The sequence below is a fragment of the Drosophila arizonae genome, chromosome X (assembly GCF_054131065.1).
Source record: "Drosophila arizonae isolate 15081-1271.41 chromosome X, UAZ_ARI_1.0, whole genome shotgun sequence".
NCBI classification, from domain to species: Eukaryota; Metazoa; Arthropoda; class Insecta; order Diptera; family Drosophilidae; genus Drosophila; species Drosophila arizonae.
Window position 1 is genome coordinate 17,842,718 of NC_142927.1, and position 16,841 is coordinate 17,859,558.

The following is a 16,841-nucleotide window of genomic DNA, read 5'->3' on the forward strand; positions in this document are numbered from 1 at the left end:
GTTTTTATATAATTCAAAAAATTCTCAAAAAAGTCGTAAAAATGCCGAAAAAAATAATAGCACCACTAACCCTTTTCGAGTGAAAATCTATATTTTTCGCAGATTTGAATATCTTCAAAAGCACTAATTGATGAGATTTGTTGGTTATATATCTATTTTGATTAAAAAATTTTCAGAATTTGTGAAAATTTTCAAAAAAAAATGGGTCGTGAAGAGCATTACACCACCGAACAACCCAATCTCATCAAAAAGTTGATTTCGGCTCAAAATTTTCACAGGAAAGTTGGTCATTTGATGGGTTGTTCAAATAAAATGATCCACAATGCATTATTCCATAAAAAAATTGATGAAAAGCGCAGATTGCGCTGAGTTCTGACCCAAAATCATGTCACTCGTCTCATTTACGAGAGTAAAAGGATCCTTTTAAGCCGGCTACTCAACTGAAAAAGGACCTAAACATATCAGCAATGGACCAAACAGTATGGAAATATTTAAGACATCACGATTTGAACACTTTCCGTTCAAGAAAAGTACCATATTTGAATATAAAACACATTTCCAAACGGATGCCGTTTGCAAAAAATCAGTCTCATACTAATACACTTGATCCTCCATGTTTAAGGGTTTTTTTTGTATATCTAGGACCGAATTCTAAGTTCTGTGGATGTCTCACGTAGGACCGCGATCCTTTTCCACTAAAAATTAGCATCTTACTTTCATTATTCAAAAGTATGTTTCTCCATTCCTGCGTAGACCAATTTTTGTGTTTCCCTTGCAAACGGCATCCGTTTGGAAATGTGTTTTATATTCAAATATGGTACTTTTCTTGAACGGAAAGTGTTCAAATCGTGATGTCTTAAATATTTCCATACTGTTTGGTCCATTGCTGATATGTTTAGGTCCTTTTTCAGTTGAGTAGCCGGCTTAAAAGGATCCTTTTACTCTCGTAAATGAGACGAGTGACATGATTTTGGGTCAGAACTCAGCGCAATCTGCGCTTTTCATCAATTTTTTTATGGAATAATGCATTGTGGATCATTTTATTTGAACAACCCATCAAATGACCAACTTTCCTGTGAAAATTTTGAGCCGAAATCAACTTTTTGATGAGATTGGGTTGTTCGGTGGTGTAATGCTCTTCACGACCCATTTTTTTTGAAAATTTTCACAAATTCTGAAAATTTTTTAATCAAAATAGATATATAACCAACAAATCTCATCAATTAGTGCTTTTGAAGATATTCAAATCTGCGAAAAATATAGATTTTCACTCGAAAAGGGTTAGTGGTGCTATTATTTTTTTCGGCATTTTTACGACTTTTTTGAGAATTTTTTGAATTATATAAAAACGATTAATATTTTTGGGATAATTCTTGCTTGTTGCGATTATTAATTGTTTTCTGCTTATATACAAGAAAAAATTAGATCAATACATTGATAAATGCACCTAGGAGAACTTCTTAAACTTTGCGTTTGCAAGTGGTGCTATTTTATTTTTCGCAACTGTACATATATACATATATACATATATATAAATATATTAGTACAAGTAGTTTATATTCCTTAGAGTAAGCAGGCTGTCTGTGATAAAGTGAGTATACTCATTGAATAATAGAGAAACAACCGAATCTATGTAGCCTGATGTCCCTTTGCCTGAAGACCTGCTGGACACTTGAAATCATGTACGTAATTCCGACATCGAAAATGAAAGGAAGCTCTCGTAAAAATTTAACAGAAAGCAGCGGGCGTGGCAGATTCATTCATATGAAAGTTCAGCTCATGCACAGTTCAGCAAATGAAATGCCTGACAGAGACTCGAACTAGTTTAGTGAGCGCTCAGTAGTTCAGTAATCTATATTAACGGATCTCATCATGAGAACTTGAACAAAAATATAAATATTGGAACTGCTCAAAAGAAAAAAGGAAAACCTTTGATGTATGTAAAAAGTCAGAATTTCATTTGCACAGTTCCTCTTATACATCATATCGAATAGAGTGTATTCCGAGCAAATAACTACATATTACATTTACAGCTCTAATTGACATCAACTATTCAATCTAGTCATGGGGCCGAGCACAATTAATTTGTAAAGTGGTTTGGCCAAACATGAATCGAGGCAAGCGCCTCAAATGGAAATGGAATCAATGCAGCAGTCGGGCCAAGACGAGCAGTCAAAGTCAATTTAGTTGGCAATTAATGCATGTTGCCCGACTACCTGAAGCTCAACTCGAATGCGAGCCAGAGCCTGGCTGTGAATCCTGAATCGCTGTGCTAACTGCTTGCCTGCCGGCCGGAGCATATTCGATCCATGGCCGAAAGTGGCAATCAGCAAGAACAACACCAATAAAGCCCCACCAATACATATGTGTGTGTGTGTGGCTGTGTGTGTGTGTTGGTATGAGTATGGCCGCCACGCCCTAACGCCATGTCGACACCTATTACCATTCATTGACTTTGGCCATGTCCCTGGGGTGTCATCTATGCAGGTCGCTTTGGTTTGCCGTTGTTGTTGTTATTCCAGTTATTCCTGTTGCTGTTGTTGTCGTTGTTGTTGTTGCTGTTGCTGTTGTTGTTGTTTTGCTTGTCTGTTGGCCCACACTTTTGATTGCATTTTCACCGAATCCAACGACCGTTTGCTAATGTCCTTCGATAAAGCCGGCAAAATCAACACCAGTCGCTGCCAGCCGGCCTTGTCAAAATGTGGCTAACGGGGTGGTGCGCGAATTGATGGGCGGCTGGGGCTGGGTGGAGCATTTGGGCGTTTGTTGTGGGCGATATGGGATATGAATATGGCAAAGGCAATGGCAGCACGGCCTCCGTTTTCATTTGGTGTTTGATTGGATTTTCAATTATTCATTATTATTGGTTGCAATTTACCTGGGCCCGCTGCTGCTGTTGACACTGCGGATAAAGCACGGCGGACAGCGGACTCTCTGCCACCAGCTTCCAGATTCGAAGTCCTGTTAGCCCAAAAGTGACAACGCATTGATTGCGTTCCATCAGCAGGAGTAGCAGCAACAGCAGCAGCAGCCGCAGTCAGTTTTCCGAGTCATCAAATTCCAATTGCATCATTAAACAGAATACTTAATGCCAACCCTTGCAGCTCACCTTATTTTTTTTCTCGCAGTGTACGTCTAGCTCAGGTCATTTGCATATTGTAGCTTCGTAAGAGCAATTCGAATTGGATTTGTCCCAATGCTTTGACTAGCTAACAGCAGGAAGGCTAAGTGATTCGGCTTTCACATGTTTTATCTATAGGTAGATCTTACTGGGCTGTATATGGATATATACAATATACATATTAATATCAGTAGCGAATTCTGTCCTTGAACATGCAAAACTTTTTTTTTTTAAATATTTTTTTAATGCCTTAAAATTTTGTTTAGATTTTTATTTTAATATATAATTTTTTTATTTCCTTTTCTTGTTTCATTTGAAAAGTAATAAAAAAAAATTAAAAACAAATCCGTTTGATATTCGAGACTATCTCAAATCAAGAGAATTCATATTTGGCTTTTCCTCATGCGAATTCAAAGCTAAGATCATCTAATGCCAGAGCTTCGAATACTTTAGTATTTTATTTCATTTAATTATGTTTTGCCTTAGCTTGAGTTTATTTTTTTTATTTATATATTTATTTGTATATTTTATTTTTTATTTTTGCAATATATTGTATGTCGGTCCGTTCGCCGCCCGCTGGCCAAGCTAAACAATTATCTTCAGCGTCGCCGGTCATCGTCATCGACATCGGTCGGCGAACGAGATCGAGCTATAAAGATAGCCGAGACCAGAAAACAAGCCAGCGAACGGACACCGACAAAGCGCTTTGAGTGTGTTCAGATTTGTTGTCGTATTTTTATTGGCATTCGACTGGACTGGACTGGAGCGAGAGGCCAATTTGATTTTATGGCCATTTCAGTTCATATGATATCATTTTGCATCGCATTTTTGGTATTCACTTGCTAGACGACCTCTTAACAAATACGAGAATCCCAAGGAGAAAGAGTTGACTGATTGTTGGGCGAATACCCTATAATAAGGGATCCATAAGAGGAGCTTACCTAAGAGACATAGCTATAGTGATAGTGTGTCTATGAATAGATCTGAGTATTTCTGTGTATATCTAGCATGCCTTGTTGAAGAGACAATTACAGGGTATATATGGCATATGGGGTACTTATTATATTTGTATAGTTTGAGCTGATTGAAGAGCAATTCTCAAATATATTCTTTATCACTATACACATACATATGTATATACCCCATCTATCGCTCACTTACAGAGTATACGCCCAACACTTGACTGGCGGCTACTTGTCTTTTATGCTCATCGAGCGCGACAATAAATTAAGTCAAGTGTAGCGTTTAATTGATTTTGCTGACCAAAAACGATTCTAATCATAGATTAAATATCGTTAAAGCAATACAAGCACAAGCCCAAGCTCAAGCCCTGGCCTAGGCACAAAGAACAACAACAAACAACAAACACCAACAACAACAACAGCAACAACAAAAGCGACAACACTAAAGGACCGCTTGACCAATAAAGTCAACAATCAAATCAAACAGACACACCCACCCGCTAGCCGCCCTAAAAATGTGCCTGGCGGGAGGGGACGACAGCCGTTGGGCAAACAAATTTGCAGCACAATAAGTTGTCCCTGTTGTTATTGCCGTTGTTGTAATCGGTTGTTTACCAATATGTAATCCTTAGAAGCAACAGCAAGACAACAAGCCCCAGCCCCCACCCACGTCCACAGCAGCGTGCCGTGTTGGCTTTGAATTTCAATTGGCTAGCTGAGGGGGAGTGAGGGAGAGAGACAGATGTGGGGACAACAGAGATTTAGTTAAACAGACTTTGGCTGACTTTAAGCTTAGGTGAATACTATTTAATGCCAGTTTCTATATGACTATCTCCTTCTCCCTCCCTCTCTCTCTCTATATATATATATACATATATATGTATATATCATATAAAAAGAGCTAAGAGGAAAGAAAGCGCCGCGTCGCTCGCTAACGAATCAAATAAATTTGTTGGTCAATTAAAAAACTGCAAAACGCGCACAATTTCCACATGTGTGGCAACAACTGCAGCAACAACAACTACAACAACAATAACTAACCTTTAACCAACACTGCAGTTCGGGCGCCCTGCCCCACCCACTGGCGCCCGCTGATGCTGCTGATTTTTGCTCTAATGGCTGCCAACGCCAAATGAAAAGCGAATCACGAAAAAAAAAAATGGCAGAAAATTGGGAGGGGGAGAAAAGAATTGCGTTACAAACCAATTTTTTTTCGTCTGCATTCAGTTTTTTATGCACGCTCATACAAACATACATACATTATATATATACCACACACATACAGATATATATATATGTATATATATTCATTTATATTTTTGTTTTACAGCATTTTCACGATTCTCACACGTTGTGACTTTTTGTGACTAGCTTTTGGCCAATTTTTTTACTCCTCTCGTTCACGTTTTTCATTTTCTTTTTTTTTTTTTTGCAAATTTTTTATGAGTTTTATGCTGGATTTTTTTCCTGTTGAACTTTGGCCGTAAACTAACTTTGTAGGGTTTGATAGGAGCCCAGGGCTGCTTTGCTGCCAGCTGGGGCTGGGCGGGGCAGGAGGCGGCGGCAGCAGCAGCGACAAGAGGTGGCGTTAGTTATTAGTCGGGTCGGCCAGGGGTGAGTGAGCACGCGAATAGCTCTTAACCCAAACCGAATGCAGTTGGAGTTGCAATTTAAAGGAACCTGACGATTCACCTGTGTGTTTTTTTTTTTCGATATTAACAGGCATGGTAGAATATACTTTTAATGCTCGAGTTATATAGATACGATTAAAGATATATGCATGTAGATATAGAAGATAGCATTTCTGATTCCCGTTAATAATCTTTTAATATTTTATAGATATATTCATGTAGATATATTAGATATCATTTCTGTTTCTCATTTATAATTTATTTAATATTTTTTTCTAATTTGCCGTATACATTTACATTTTTATTATTAAGAAATAAATAATTGCCTAAGATCATATTAACTTTATAACTTTAAATTGTAGCTTAAATATACTTTTTTAATATTTTTCAAAAGACATCTCTAGATTATGTTATTTTTATTTGCATGTCTAAAATATTTTCAAGAAATAAAATATTTTGATGCCTCCTCCACCCATAGCATCCAAGTTATATTATTAGTCGTAAATGAATTTATCTCTCCTAGAGAATAGTTGAAACTCTTAAGAAAAGTGATTTTATAGTTTAGGAATTTAGTGCAGCAATTTAGTATATAATAAGTAATCAAATATTTTTAAATTTTATACATATTTTAATTATTATTTTTTTTTTCTCACATGAGTTTTGAGACCTTGTGATATGATGAGAAAGGTAAAGGAAATATTAATATTCGTAATATGTATATCTCTAATATATCAACAAGTTATAGACTTTTATAGATTATCTATTGTTTCTTTTGTATACTAAGAGAACTGCTTCACTTGTTATCTATTTGAGCTGATCTCAAGAACTCTAAGGAATAGATAATAGAAATTTATATTCAATATCTGCAATGCAGATATGTGTGATTTGTAGAAACACTTATATATATTCTTATGTGTATATTTATGTTTATGTGTTGTATATTTATGTATATATGAATTTCAATTCAATTAATTCTATAGGAATTTCAAATATCATTTCAATTGACAATGCTATCATATAATATAGTAGGGTATCTGTTCAACCAGCACTGCCTTCTCGAGCCGTTCTAGTCTGGTTGTAGAGCCATGAATTCGGCATCTACATTCGTTTCGTTACTCCAGTTATATTTTTGTTACTGGTCATCTGCGGCCCTTCCACTGCCTTGCTTTGCGCTGCGATTGTTGTCCAAAATTGACACCGTCTGGCTGCCTCCGGGCGAAAACTATATAAAAATGTAGCGCAATTTACGGCTAACGTTGTGCATTTTGGGTGGCAGCACCAACAGCAGCCGGAAGTGAAAGCCCTTGTTGACTGCGGCCCACTCCTGCTCTGTTCGAGCTCCTCATCAAGCCAAACGGCTGCCAATTTCATGGTACGCTTTGCATTCTCTGTTTCTCTCCCTCTCCACGGTGATTCTCTCATCGGCTCTTTTTTACTTGTCCTTGTGTCTTTTTTTTTTTTCTTTTCTGTATGTGTCTCTACATATGTGTGTGTGCGTGCTCTGTGTCTGGCATCCCGCTCTGGCACCGACAGCAGCGCTGCGGCTACTGCGCCTGCTCGAAATGCCATGGCGTATCGATAGCTGATAGCCAATAGCCAATAACCAATAGGTAACCAATCTCTTTTGCTATTTGGGCGTGCCCAGCTCATCTATTCTAGGGGTAGCAAGGCCTGAGACTCACTCTCAGACTCCATAGAATTCGAGCTTTTGTGCCAGTGAAATGCCGCAATTGGACCGTCCCAGCTCACCCGAGGATCCTATTGCCGACCAGTATTTCATCTATCGCCTAGAGCACGACCTCTACGAACTGTTCGAGGAGCAGCAGCTGCTATTGGATATCGTGGCACAGCAACAGGAGCGTCTAGAGCGTCACATTCAAATCCAACGCATGGCACTAATTGAGCCACCACCAGCTAGGGAAGCAACTCCGGAGTCCGAAGTGCTGGAGATATATGAAATTGTCATTGAAGTTGAGCGGGAGCCGGAGCCGGCGTCAGAGCCGCAGATGGAGCCGCAGTCGGAGCCAGAGTCGCAGATGGAGTTAAAGCCGGAGCCCGACTCGGAACCGGAGCTGAAGGCAGAGTCGAAGCTAGATTTGGAACCGAAGCGGAAGTCGGAGTCGAAGCTGGAAGTGATACCGGAACCGGAGTCGAAGGTGGAGCTGGAGTTGGAGGCAGAGCCAAAGCTGGACATGAAATCGGAATCGGAGTCGAAGCTGGAAGTGAAACCGGAGTCGGAATCCAAGTTGGAAATGGAACAGGAGCCGGAGTCGAAGTTGGAAGTAGAACAGGAGCCGGAGTCGAAACTAGAAGTGGAGCCGGAGCGGAAGTCGGAGTCGGAGCTAGAAGTGGTACCGGAGCCGGTGTTGGAAGTACAGCTGCAGTTAGAAGTCGGTCTCGAGTCGGAGCCGAAGGCGGAGTCGAAGCTGGAAGTGGAACCGGAGCCGGAATCCAAGCTGGAAGTGGAACCGGAGCCGGAATCCAAGCTGGAAGTGGAACCGGAGCCGGAATCCAAGCTGGAAGCGGAACCGGAGCGGGAGTCCAAGCTGGAAGTGGAGCCGGAGTCGAAACTAGAGATGGAGACGGACCGTAATTCGGAGTCGGAGCTGGAAGTGGTACCGGAGCCGGTGTTAGAAGTGGAGCTGGAGTTGGAAGTGGAGTCGGAGCCGACAGCGGAAGTGGAGCCGGAGCGGAAGGTGGAGTGGAATATGGAAGTGATACCGGAAGTGGAGCTGGAGTTTGAAGTCGGGCTGGAGTTGGAAGTGGAGTCGGAGCCGATGACGGAAATGAAGACGGAGTCGAAGTTAGAAGTGGAACCGGAGCCGAAGGTAGAGATGGACACAGAGACGGAGTCTGAACCGGACTCAGAATCGAAGCTGGAGCTGCAACCGGAGTCGGAATCGGAGACCGAGTCGGAGACGGAACCGGAGTCGAAGCTGGAGCATGAGCCGAACGCGGCTGTTGAGCCTAAGCAGTTGGCCGTTAATGGGCCGAACGAACAGCAGCAGGAGGCGCAGCCGAACGGCTCGGACACGGTGCCCCCATTGCCGCCGCCGCGTTGCATCTGCAACCAAGTGCAGCGTCCGGCACGACGCAACTCTCGCAACTCTGTGGAGGATACCAAGATCGCCCAGTGCACACCGCCCAAGCGCAACGGGCTCGGCTACGATGCGCCCTTTCCTTACCCCAAGCGCATGGCCAAGACCCGCGAACGACGCGCCCTCTGTAAGTCGAGCTCAAGTGCAGCCACTGTTGCAGTACATAAAAATTGTTTTGGTTCCGCAGTTATTTTCACGCTAGTGGACAATCTCGTGCTGCAGCTGCAGCGCTGCATGAGTCTAGCCGAGACTGGAGCTCCGCCGATGCCCATATGCTCGGCTCGATCGGATCAACTGACCATCGCCGAGCTGGATAACGAGGCGGAACAGGAAAACGTATTGCAAAACGATAAGGAAAAGGATACCAAAAAGGAAGACGAAAAGAAAAAGGACGAAGCAGAGGAGGACAAGGCGCCTGCTCCAATTGTCAACACGTCCACGGGCACCCTGCCCAAACAAAATTACAATCCCATTGAGAGAGCTGTCAAACCTTCCAAGGGATCAAAGCCATCTAAGCGATTGCGTAGTAAGTGGATTGGATCGGCCTGACTGACAGACAATATAAATATATATATATATATATATATATATATTTGTCTATGAACATTTTATTGCAGAAAAGCCGGTGAAGGAATCTGAACTATTGGAGGTGGAAATCGACTTGGACTGTGAGTTCGGAATGGAGCATATTGAAAAGTTTCGGGCGAATCGCATACGCGAGGATAACTTCCATGCCTACAATTCGCCGGCACGCAGGGCCAAGCGAGAGAAGTCCGCTGATGGGCAGATGAATGCGGGTAAACGAGAGCGCCCAGTGCGGAAAGTGAGTTGGCTAATGTTCTCCACTCTTGTCTCTTCCCATTTCCAGAGACCGACGACATCGAAGGGGATGTGCTGGCTGCCGCTTTGGCCTCGCTGGCCATCAACGAGGAAACCAATGTCCAGCAGGTCAGGCCGCTGATGCCTAACTGGTTTGACAGTGGCCTGGCCCCACCCAAGGCCCAGCTGGAGACACGTGCGTGCTCGCCCGATCTGAAATCGTTCCCACTGCTGTCCACTGGGCTGCAGAGCAACAACTTCATCAATATGATGCCCAGCACCTCGGCTCAAGCTCGTGCGCTATCGATGGCAATGAGCATTACAGTGCATCGGGCGGACTCCTTGCGCTCTTCCTTGTCGCCATCGCCACTCGATATGCAAGCTTTTCTGAATCAGCCACTCGATTCCTTCAATCAGATGCAGGCTCTGCCAGGTAAGCATTGATACTTATGGTTTACTGGAATTATTTACAAACTTTTAATTATGCCAACTCAATTTGTAGAACGTATCATTGGGGTGTCCGTCAATCCATCGCAGTTCGGTCGTGGCTTCGATATCAATGGGAGTAACGGGAGGATGTCTAAACTTTCTAACAATGGCAACAATTTAAATGCAGCTCCTCCCTTTGGTGGAATGAACCGATTGAATCGCATAGAGAACATACATCGTGAGTGGCGCTGCCGTATCGGTTTCCATCTCTAACTCTCGCATAACATCACAACTTTCTTTTCAGGTCCAATTTCAACAGAGCCGCCTTCGCCACCGCCTAACTTGTTCGGCAATCACTTTATTTACACTCCTATCACCGAGCCGGTCATCCCGTTCAATCAGGATAAAGGCGATGACAACGATACTCAGGCCACTCCCTTGACTTTTTGCGGCCAAGAATATACAGCCTCATCGCCAGGTATGAACGTGAATACATTTAGGCTCTATATATATATATACGAATAAATACGAATCAATTCGAGTTGAACTTAGAGCACAAGGCATAGATGATGCATATACCATATAACAGAGATATAGTTTATAGAACCGAGTCATATATAATAGGATATATAAATTGATAGCAGGAATTAAGCGTATGACAATTTTGTGAAAGAGTATGTAAAAAGCAGGAGAAGGCGTGGCACATCCCGTACTGCAGCCACGTTCGTCTGAGCATGTTTTTCCGCCTGTCTGTTCATCCGTACGTACGCAGCCATTTCGTACGCCACAAAAACTACTTTCGATAACTAAATTGGTGTACTTCGTATCGATAACAATCAATAGCTCAATTACATATTTTAAGCATAGCTTAAATAGCGTCATGTCTAGAAATTTACTGGGTAGGTTCATGTGATGACAATAAACAGATTTAGCACATTTTGAACTTGGGATACTTCTCAAAAATAGTTCAAATAGGAGTTTCTTGCAAGTAAACCCATACAGATCTATTATTAATCACAATCTGCATAAATCAACAGTTAAGTTACTATGAATACTCTGCGCAGGCTGTTGTAGGGTATCTGCTAGTCCGGCACTACCGGCTTGATCTTTCTTATAAGATTTTAATGTATTTCCTTTCCCCTCTTCTCTTGCAGGCGATCGTTAAAATAACTTTGGTAAAATAACCGTTTATATTTTGTTATCCAACTTCGCAACTTTATAACTTTGCATCTGCCCACATTGAAGTGGACTATTTAGTTATTTACTCAACTAGTTTCGTTTATGGAACAACATTAAATTATAAATGTTAATGTGCGTATGTACCTTATCCCATATATAAATGTTTAAATAAATGAAGTAGAGCATCCAATTTGTTTCGAATCATTTTTGTATATATACGGGTTTTCAGATGAGATATCTATGGAAATAGTCTATCAGTAAACCTAAAATCTCTTTAAATAAACACGAAACAATGGTCGTCATTTGGCATCTCCAGTCTAGTCAAATCAATTTGTATTATATGGGGAGGAGTTTGGGGGCATCGCCGATTGCTTTCGCCTGCTTCACGGAAATACCAAAGTGGCAGATAAACAGAAAAAAAAAACAACAACAACAACAACAGCAAATGATAACATTGAAATGGCAAATGGCAAAACGGGGCATCAAATCAAAAAACAATTACGCGGCAAATGACATTATCAAATGTCAAATGTCATGTTTGAAAAACAGTTGTTGTTGGGGCTGCCCTGGCCCATCCCACAAATTACCCCAGAGCCCAGGGAAACCCTGCAAGTTGAATGAAACAAGAGAGAGCGAAAAAAAAAAAAAAAAAAAAAAACAGGAGACAACAAAATGCAAAGCAGCATCAAATTTGTTCAAGGCAATTTTTCAATTCATTGAAGTGGAATCCATAAGAAATAAAAAACCGCCGAAGAGAACCGAAAAGTCTGAGGTCTCGCAGTCGCAGTCGCAGTCAGCGAGCGATTTTAGTCGCGGCCAAAACGCGCGCCGCTCCACAAGCATTAAGCGCCACTTGACTTATGGCCCGCGCCGCTGCTACAGCTGTTGTTGCTACTGATACACATCCCCACAGGACGAACAGGACTTGGTTGTGACCCCAGAGTATCCAGACCCCAGCTCTAGCTCCAGCTCCAGCTCCAGCTCCAGCCTGGCAGCTAAACTTAACAAGCTGCCCGTCTGTCTCTATAGTCCATAGTAGTATATCTCAAATCAAAATCTAGATTTTTGATTCTTTTGTGCACGCGTATTACTTAGACCCCTGGCACAGCGACCACCATTTGGCTGGGCGCTTGGGTGGCTCTTGTGGCTGCAGACCGAAGCGCGGAGTGGGTGGGGGGCGGGCGGGGCAGGCCGTTGTTGTTCGTTGTTGGGCTGTTGTTGTTATTGTTTGTTTGGTTTCTTTCGGTCTTTTGAATTGGTTTTCGCTTTAAGCTCCTCGCTTGTAAATAATCCTTGGCAGCTTTTGTATTGCTTTTCATTATTGGTAACCGTATTCTGCTATTACAACGGTAAATATTGTGGCCAGCTTTAAGGCAAACAGCTATTGATAGCGCTACCAATGCGTTTTTTTTTCTTATCTCTGAAATTTGTTGTATAGTGCTGCTTATTAGCTAGAAAAATAATATATTGAGAGGGGAAATCGGCGCTACATTTATTAATATAGGTATGTATGTATGTTGTAGGATGAAGATGGCGAGCAGTGGAGAACTACACAAAGATGGCTGATATATATTTTGTATCAATTAATATTATTATTATTATTACATTATTAACAATTTCTTTAGTTCTGGTTCCATTGTAACGTTTTTAGAAAGACCTTTAACTTACTCTCTTGGCTTAAGTGTTTGAAAATATTTTTAAAATATATAATATACTTAAAATAAAATATTAAATATATATTTATCTATCGCTCAAACCATTCTTTTACTTTCACAGTGTTCGCTGACCAAAAGTGAATCAATCGATTAAGCAGCTGCGCAAGTTTGGGTTTTTTTCTTCATTCACTTGATGAATGTGATAAACTGATCTAGAAGCTGGCTGCCAAAGATGCTGTCATTATTTTTATTACACATTTGTATGCATGCCTGAACTTTGGACAGACACCCACATATACACACACACACACACACACACACACACACACTCATAGGCTCTTACACCGATAGAGAGTCGTAGCTACACCCACTTCTGCTTGCCTTCATTTTGGGCTTATTGAACAATAAATGATTATTGTAATTTATTTCAGCCTGGTGGCATTCAGTCATTAGTCCGCTAACCGTATCATTTGCGAACTGAAAACTATTAAGGATGGCCCTCAACAGAGCGCCTGTATGTGTGTGTGTGTGTGTGTGTGCTGGCTGATGTCCTTTGGTTATGGTAAACTTGACTGCCATTAGTCGTGAACGCACATATGTCACAACCTTCTCCGCACCAAGAAAAACAAACAAACAAACGAAACCCAGACTAGAGAGAGAGAGAGAGAGAGCGCGAGAGAGTGAGAGGAAATGAAAATGAAAAATGATCTCATAGCTAAAGCAAAATTGCATGATGTTGGCCAGGGGCCCGTTTGAAGAGGTGTGGCGGCATTCATCCAATTGCCATAATTTATCTGTCACATGTCGAATGTGTGTCAACGTCAACCCACTGGCCACCTACCTCACATACGTCCACCCCACTCTACTCCACTCTATTCGTCCGCCTCCATCCCTCGGCCCACCCACTGGGCAGGGATCATCTATGGCAAGGCTGTCGGTCAGTTGTCATTAATATTTATTATGTCACATGCATGCAAGTCGAAGGGTCCTGAGCTACCCGGCCATTCGGTTATCCGGCTACCGTACGCCGTACGCCGTGCGCCGGGTGCCGAGTGCCGGCTCCTGGCTCCAGCTCCAGCTCCAAACTCCGATTCCGATGCCGATTACGTGCCGGGGCATTTGCTGTTTTGGTATTTTAATATGCTACATGCATATGAGAGTAGCCCCAGAGCTAAGCGTATTACAATCTCTAGGTTTTTACCAGCCTCACTTAGCCCTAGCATATCCGAGCCATACTTTAACCACATCGAGTCTGTAATTAAACAGAATTTTGTTTATACATATTCAAAGTCATCTGAAAAGAGACTGAGACTTATTGTTAGATCAATTTTAATTGAATTGTTTATTAAATGTGTTCAATGTCTTGCCGAACAGTTAAGGATAATTCTTTTTTCCGATTGGCTTTTTGGATTGTATTTTAAGTATTTGTAGCATATTTTCCTTTTAAATTTTAAAGCACAAATTTAATATTCTTATTGCTTCTCTTCTTCTTGTCTTCTATTGCAAAGTTTTTCGATTATTTGTTATCGCACTTTTGTGGACTTTCGATGGTTGTGAAAAAAAATAAAACTATCGGTAGTAGTGAATATTAATGGTTTTTCAATAACTGTCATCACTATTGATGGCTCTCCACCTCTAACTGCATTTACAAACAGATTCAAATCAATAATTTTTATAAAATCGAAGTATTCCATTTGCACTTATATACATAATAAAAATGAATGGACTTCTTCATATACATGTAAGTATATAAAACGGAATTATAATATTGATAATAGAATATTGCCATTACAACTCTACTTTAATTTTTACTTCACAGGGGAGAACTACTATTTCTATGCCTCTCTAAAATCATCAAAATCAAAGACTGCAAAAAATGAGATTTTTGGGAGTAGATGCTTTGCTGTCCCGCAGTTCGTCATTTTTAGTTATAATTAATTTTTTATTCTTCTGCACCTTTATTTTTATGAACAGAACTAAATAAATGTATCTCAAATTTAAGCAAATTCCAGTCTCAACCGACTCGATTTCTCTTGCTTAAAAATATCATTCATTTGATATACCAATATATTTATTTACATAAAATTTCGTATATTTCTTTTTCTAGACACAAAAATTGATTGTAGTCATTGCTGTTTTGGGGCGTGGCATATACATACATATGCACGCATTGCCGCTTTGATCGCTAACTAAGTCTAAGTACCTGGGCGCCAGCCACGCCCCTCCCGAGGCTAGCCGAGACTGGCCCCTGATGACCCCAGACAGGCCGCACAATGGGCTCATTAGGCGTTTAATGGAATACGTAATGCCGGGCCAGTTGATAAAGTGTCCAGTGGGTGGCTGAGCGCTACAATGGGCCCCTCGACGGTGGTTGATATGCCCGAGCGCGACCAAAACTAACAAACTAATCCAATATTTTTATTACGAAATGCCATTAAGGGTCATTGAATATTGTGGCATAATAAATAAATGGCCAGGCTGGCTGCACACAAACACACGCACAGACTAACACACACATGTGTGTGTGTCAGAGATACACTGAGAATGAGAGCGAGAGGGAGTAGCTGAGAGATGATTTCGTTGCTTGCGCCTGAGCTATAATCCCAGCTATCAACGGCATCATTATTCAAAGACGGATTTACGCGGCGATACACCAAAAATGCTTCTATATAGATGTGTGAGTGTGTAGGTGTGTGTGTGGGTGTGTGAGTGGACAACTGACACATATACATCAAAGCGCCTTAACTACCCGAACCATTGCGACTCTCTACGCAAAAAGAGATTTCGTTGTTGTTGTTGCTATACTTTCAGCTTGCTTTTCGCTCTATTCATAAAGAGTCTGTGGTTGGAGCAGGCTGAGCGCAACAGCAGCTCAATTGAAATAAATATTTATATAAAGGCGCAGACAGGTTTACTTATTATATACTTATAAATGCCATATATTTAATTACCTTGGTTAATCCAGAGCAAATGTTAAATAAAATCGGCAGATCTAACCCAAGTGATCTATTCTGATGGAAATAAAACTTGCAAGGGAAGAAAGAAAAGTAGCAAAATTTTATACAAGTTGAATAGTTTAAGTCAATGATTGTTCACTCTTCGTCCTCTAGATGGATTCGTCTTCAGACTTTATTTATTTACTTTGGGAGTAGGCCTTTAACTCTCACTTACCTTGATTGCTTATGGCAGAAGAAATGGCTCTAATTGTGATCAGAATTCACCTATTGAAATTTCCGAAAGTTTTCCCACACACTTCAGCTCTAAGGCCCCAGCTGGCAGCCCAGCTTGGAGCCCAGCTAGGAGCCCATCACTTTTTTTTAGCACCGCCCTTTAGTCGCTGATTAAGTTTTTTAGTTCCGACAAGTCATTTTGCTGCGACAGGTGAGTCGACTCAGGCGTGGAGCTGTTCCGGTCGGAGCAGGTCAAACGTGGACTACAACGTGCGCTTAATTAGTCCGTTTTGTTTAAAACGATTCTGATGACGATGTGAGAGGCTGATGCTCCTCGTATGCCATCGTCGTTTCGCCAGTGTGACTCCGATTGTGATTTTGTTGTTGTTGTATTTTTTTAATGCTCAGCTTCCTGCAGGTCTCGGCCTTGTTTGCCGGCAATTCAATTTGCTGTCCGTGCACGTTATGCTTTTTGTTTTTTTTTTTTTTTGCCTCCCCCCAGTTGCTGGTCAGCTGTGTTAGTGTGTGTGTGTGTGTTTGCGTATGTTAATCGAAATGTTTGGCGACTGCCTGTTGAGAGAGTGGGCGTGGCATCACAGCCTTGTCGTTGTGTTTTATATTTCACTTTTTTTCTGCTCCTGCTCCTGCTCCAGCTCCTGCTCCAGCTCCAGCTCCTGCTCTTGCGCCCCATGCACATGTAACGCGGCTTTGTTAAACATTAAATGGAGGTTAATACCTGGCAGCACGTCCACTGCAGCAGCCTACGATTGTGGGTGG

At 41.5% G+C, this 16,841-nt stretch overlaps 1 protein-coding gene across 3 annotated transcripts in view; it reads left to right on the forward strand.

Moving 5' to 3' along the window:
• Positions 1-11,429, forward strand: part of LOC108618173 (uncharacterized) — a 57,465-nt gene extending 46,036 nt beyond the window's left edge. For all 3 annotated transcript variants that reach the window (XM_089474208.1, XM_018014077.2, XM_089474209.1), the window contains 7 exons: positions 7,360-8,939; positions 9,000-9,338; positions 9,430-9,609; positions 9,681-10,064; positions 10,134-10,298; positions 10,365-10,538; positions 11,215-11,429. In XM_089474208.1, the coding sequence (XP_089330334.1) occupies positions 7,436-8,939; positions 9,000-9,338; positions 9,430-9,609; positions 9,681-10,064; positions 10,134-10,298; positions 10,365-10,538; positions 11,215-11,225 (2,757 nt within the window). In that variant the 5' untranslated portion in view covers positions 7,360-7,435 and the 3' untranslated portion in view covers positions 11,226-11,429. The remainder of the gene's footprint in view (positions 1-7,359; positions 8,940-8,999; positions 9,339-9,429; positions 9,610-9,680; positions 10,065-10,133; positions 10,299-10,364; positions 10,539-11,214) is intronic.
• The last annotated feature ends 5,412 nt before the right edge of the window (positions 11,430-16,841 follow it).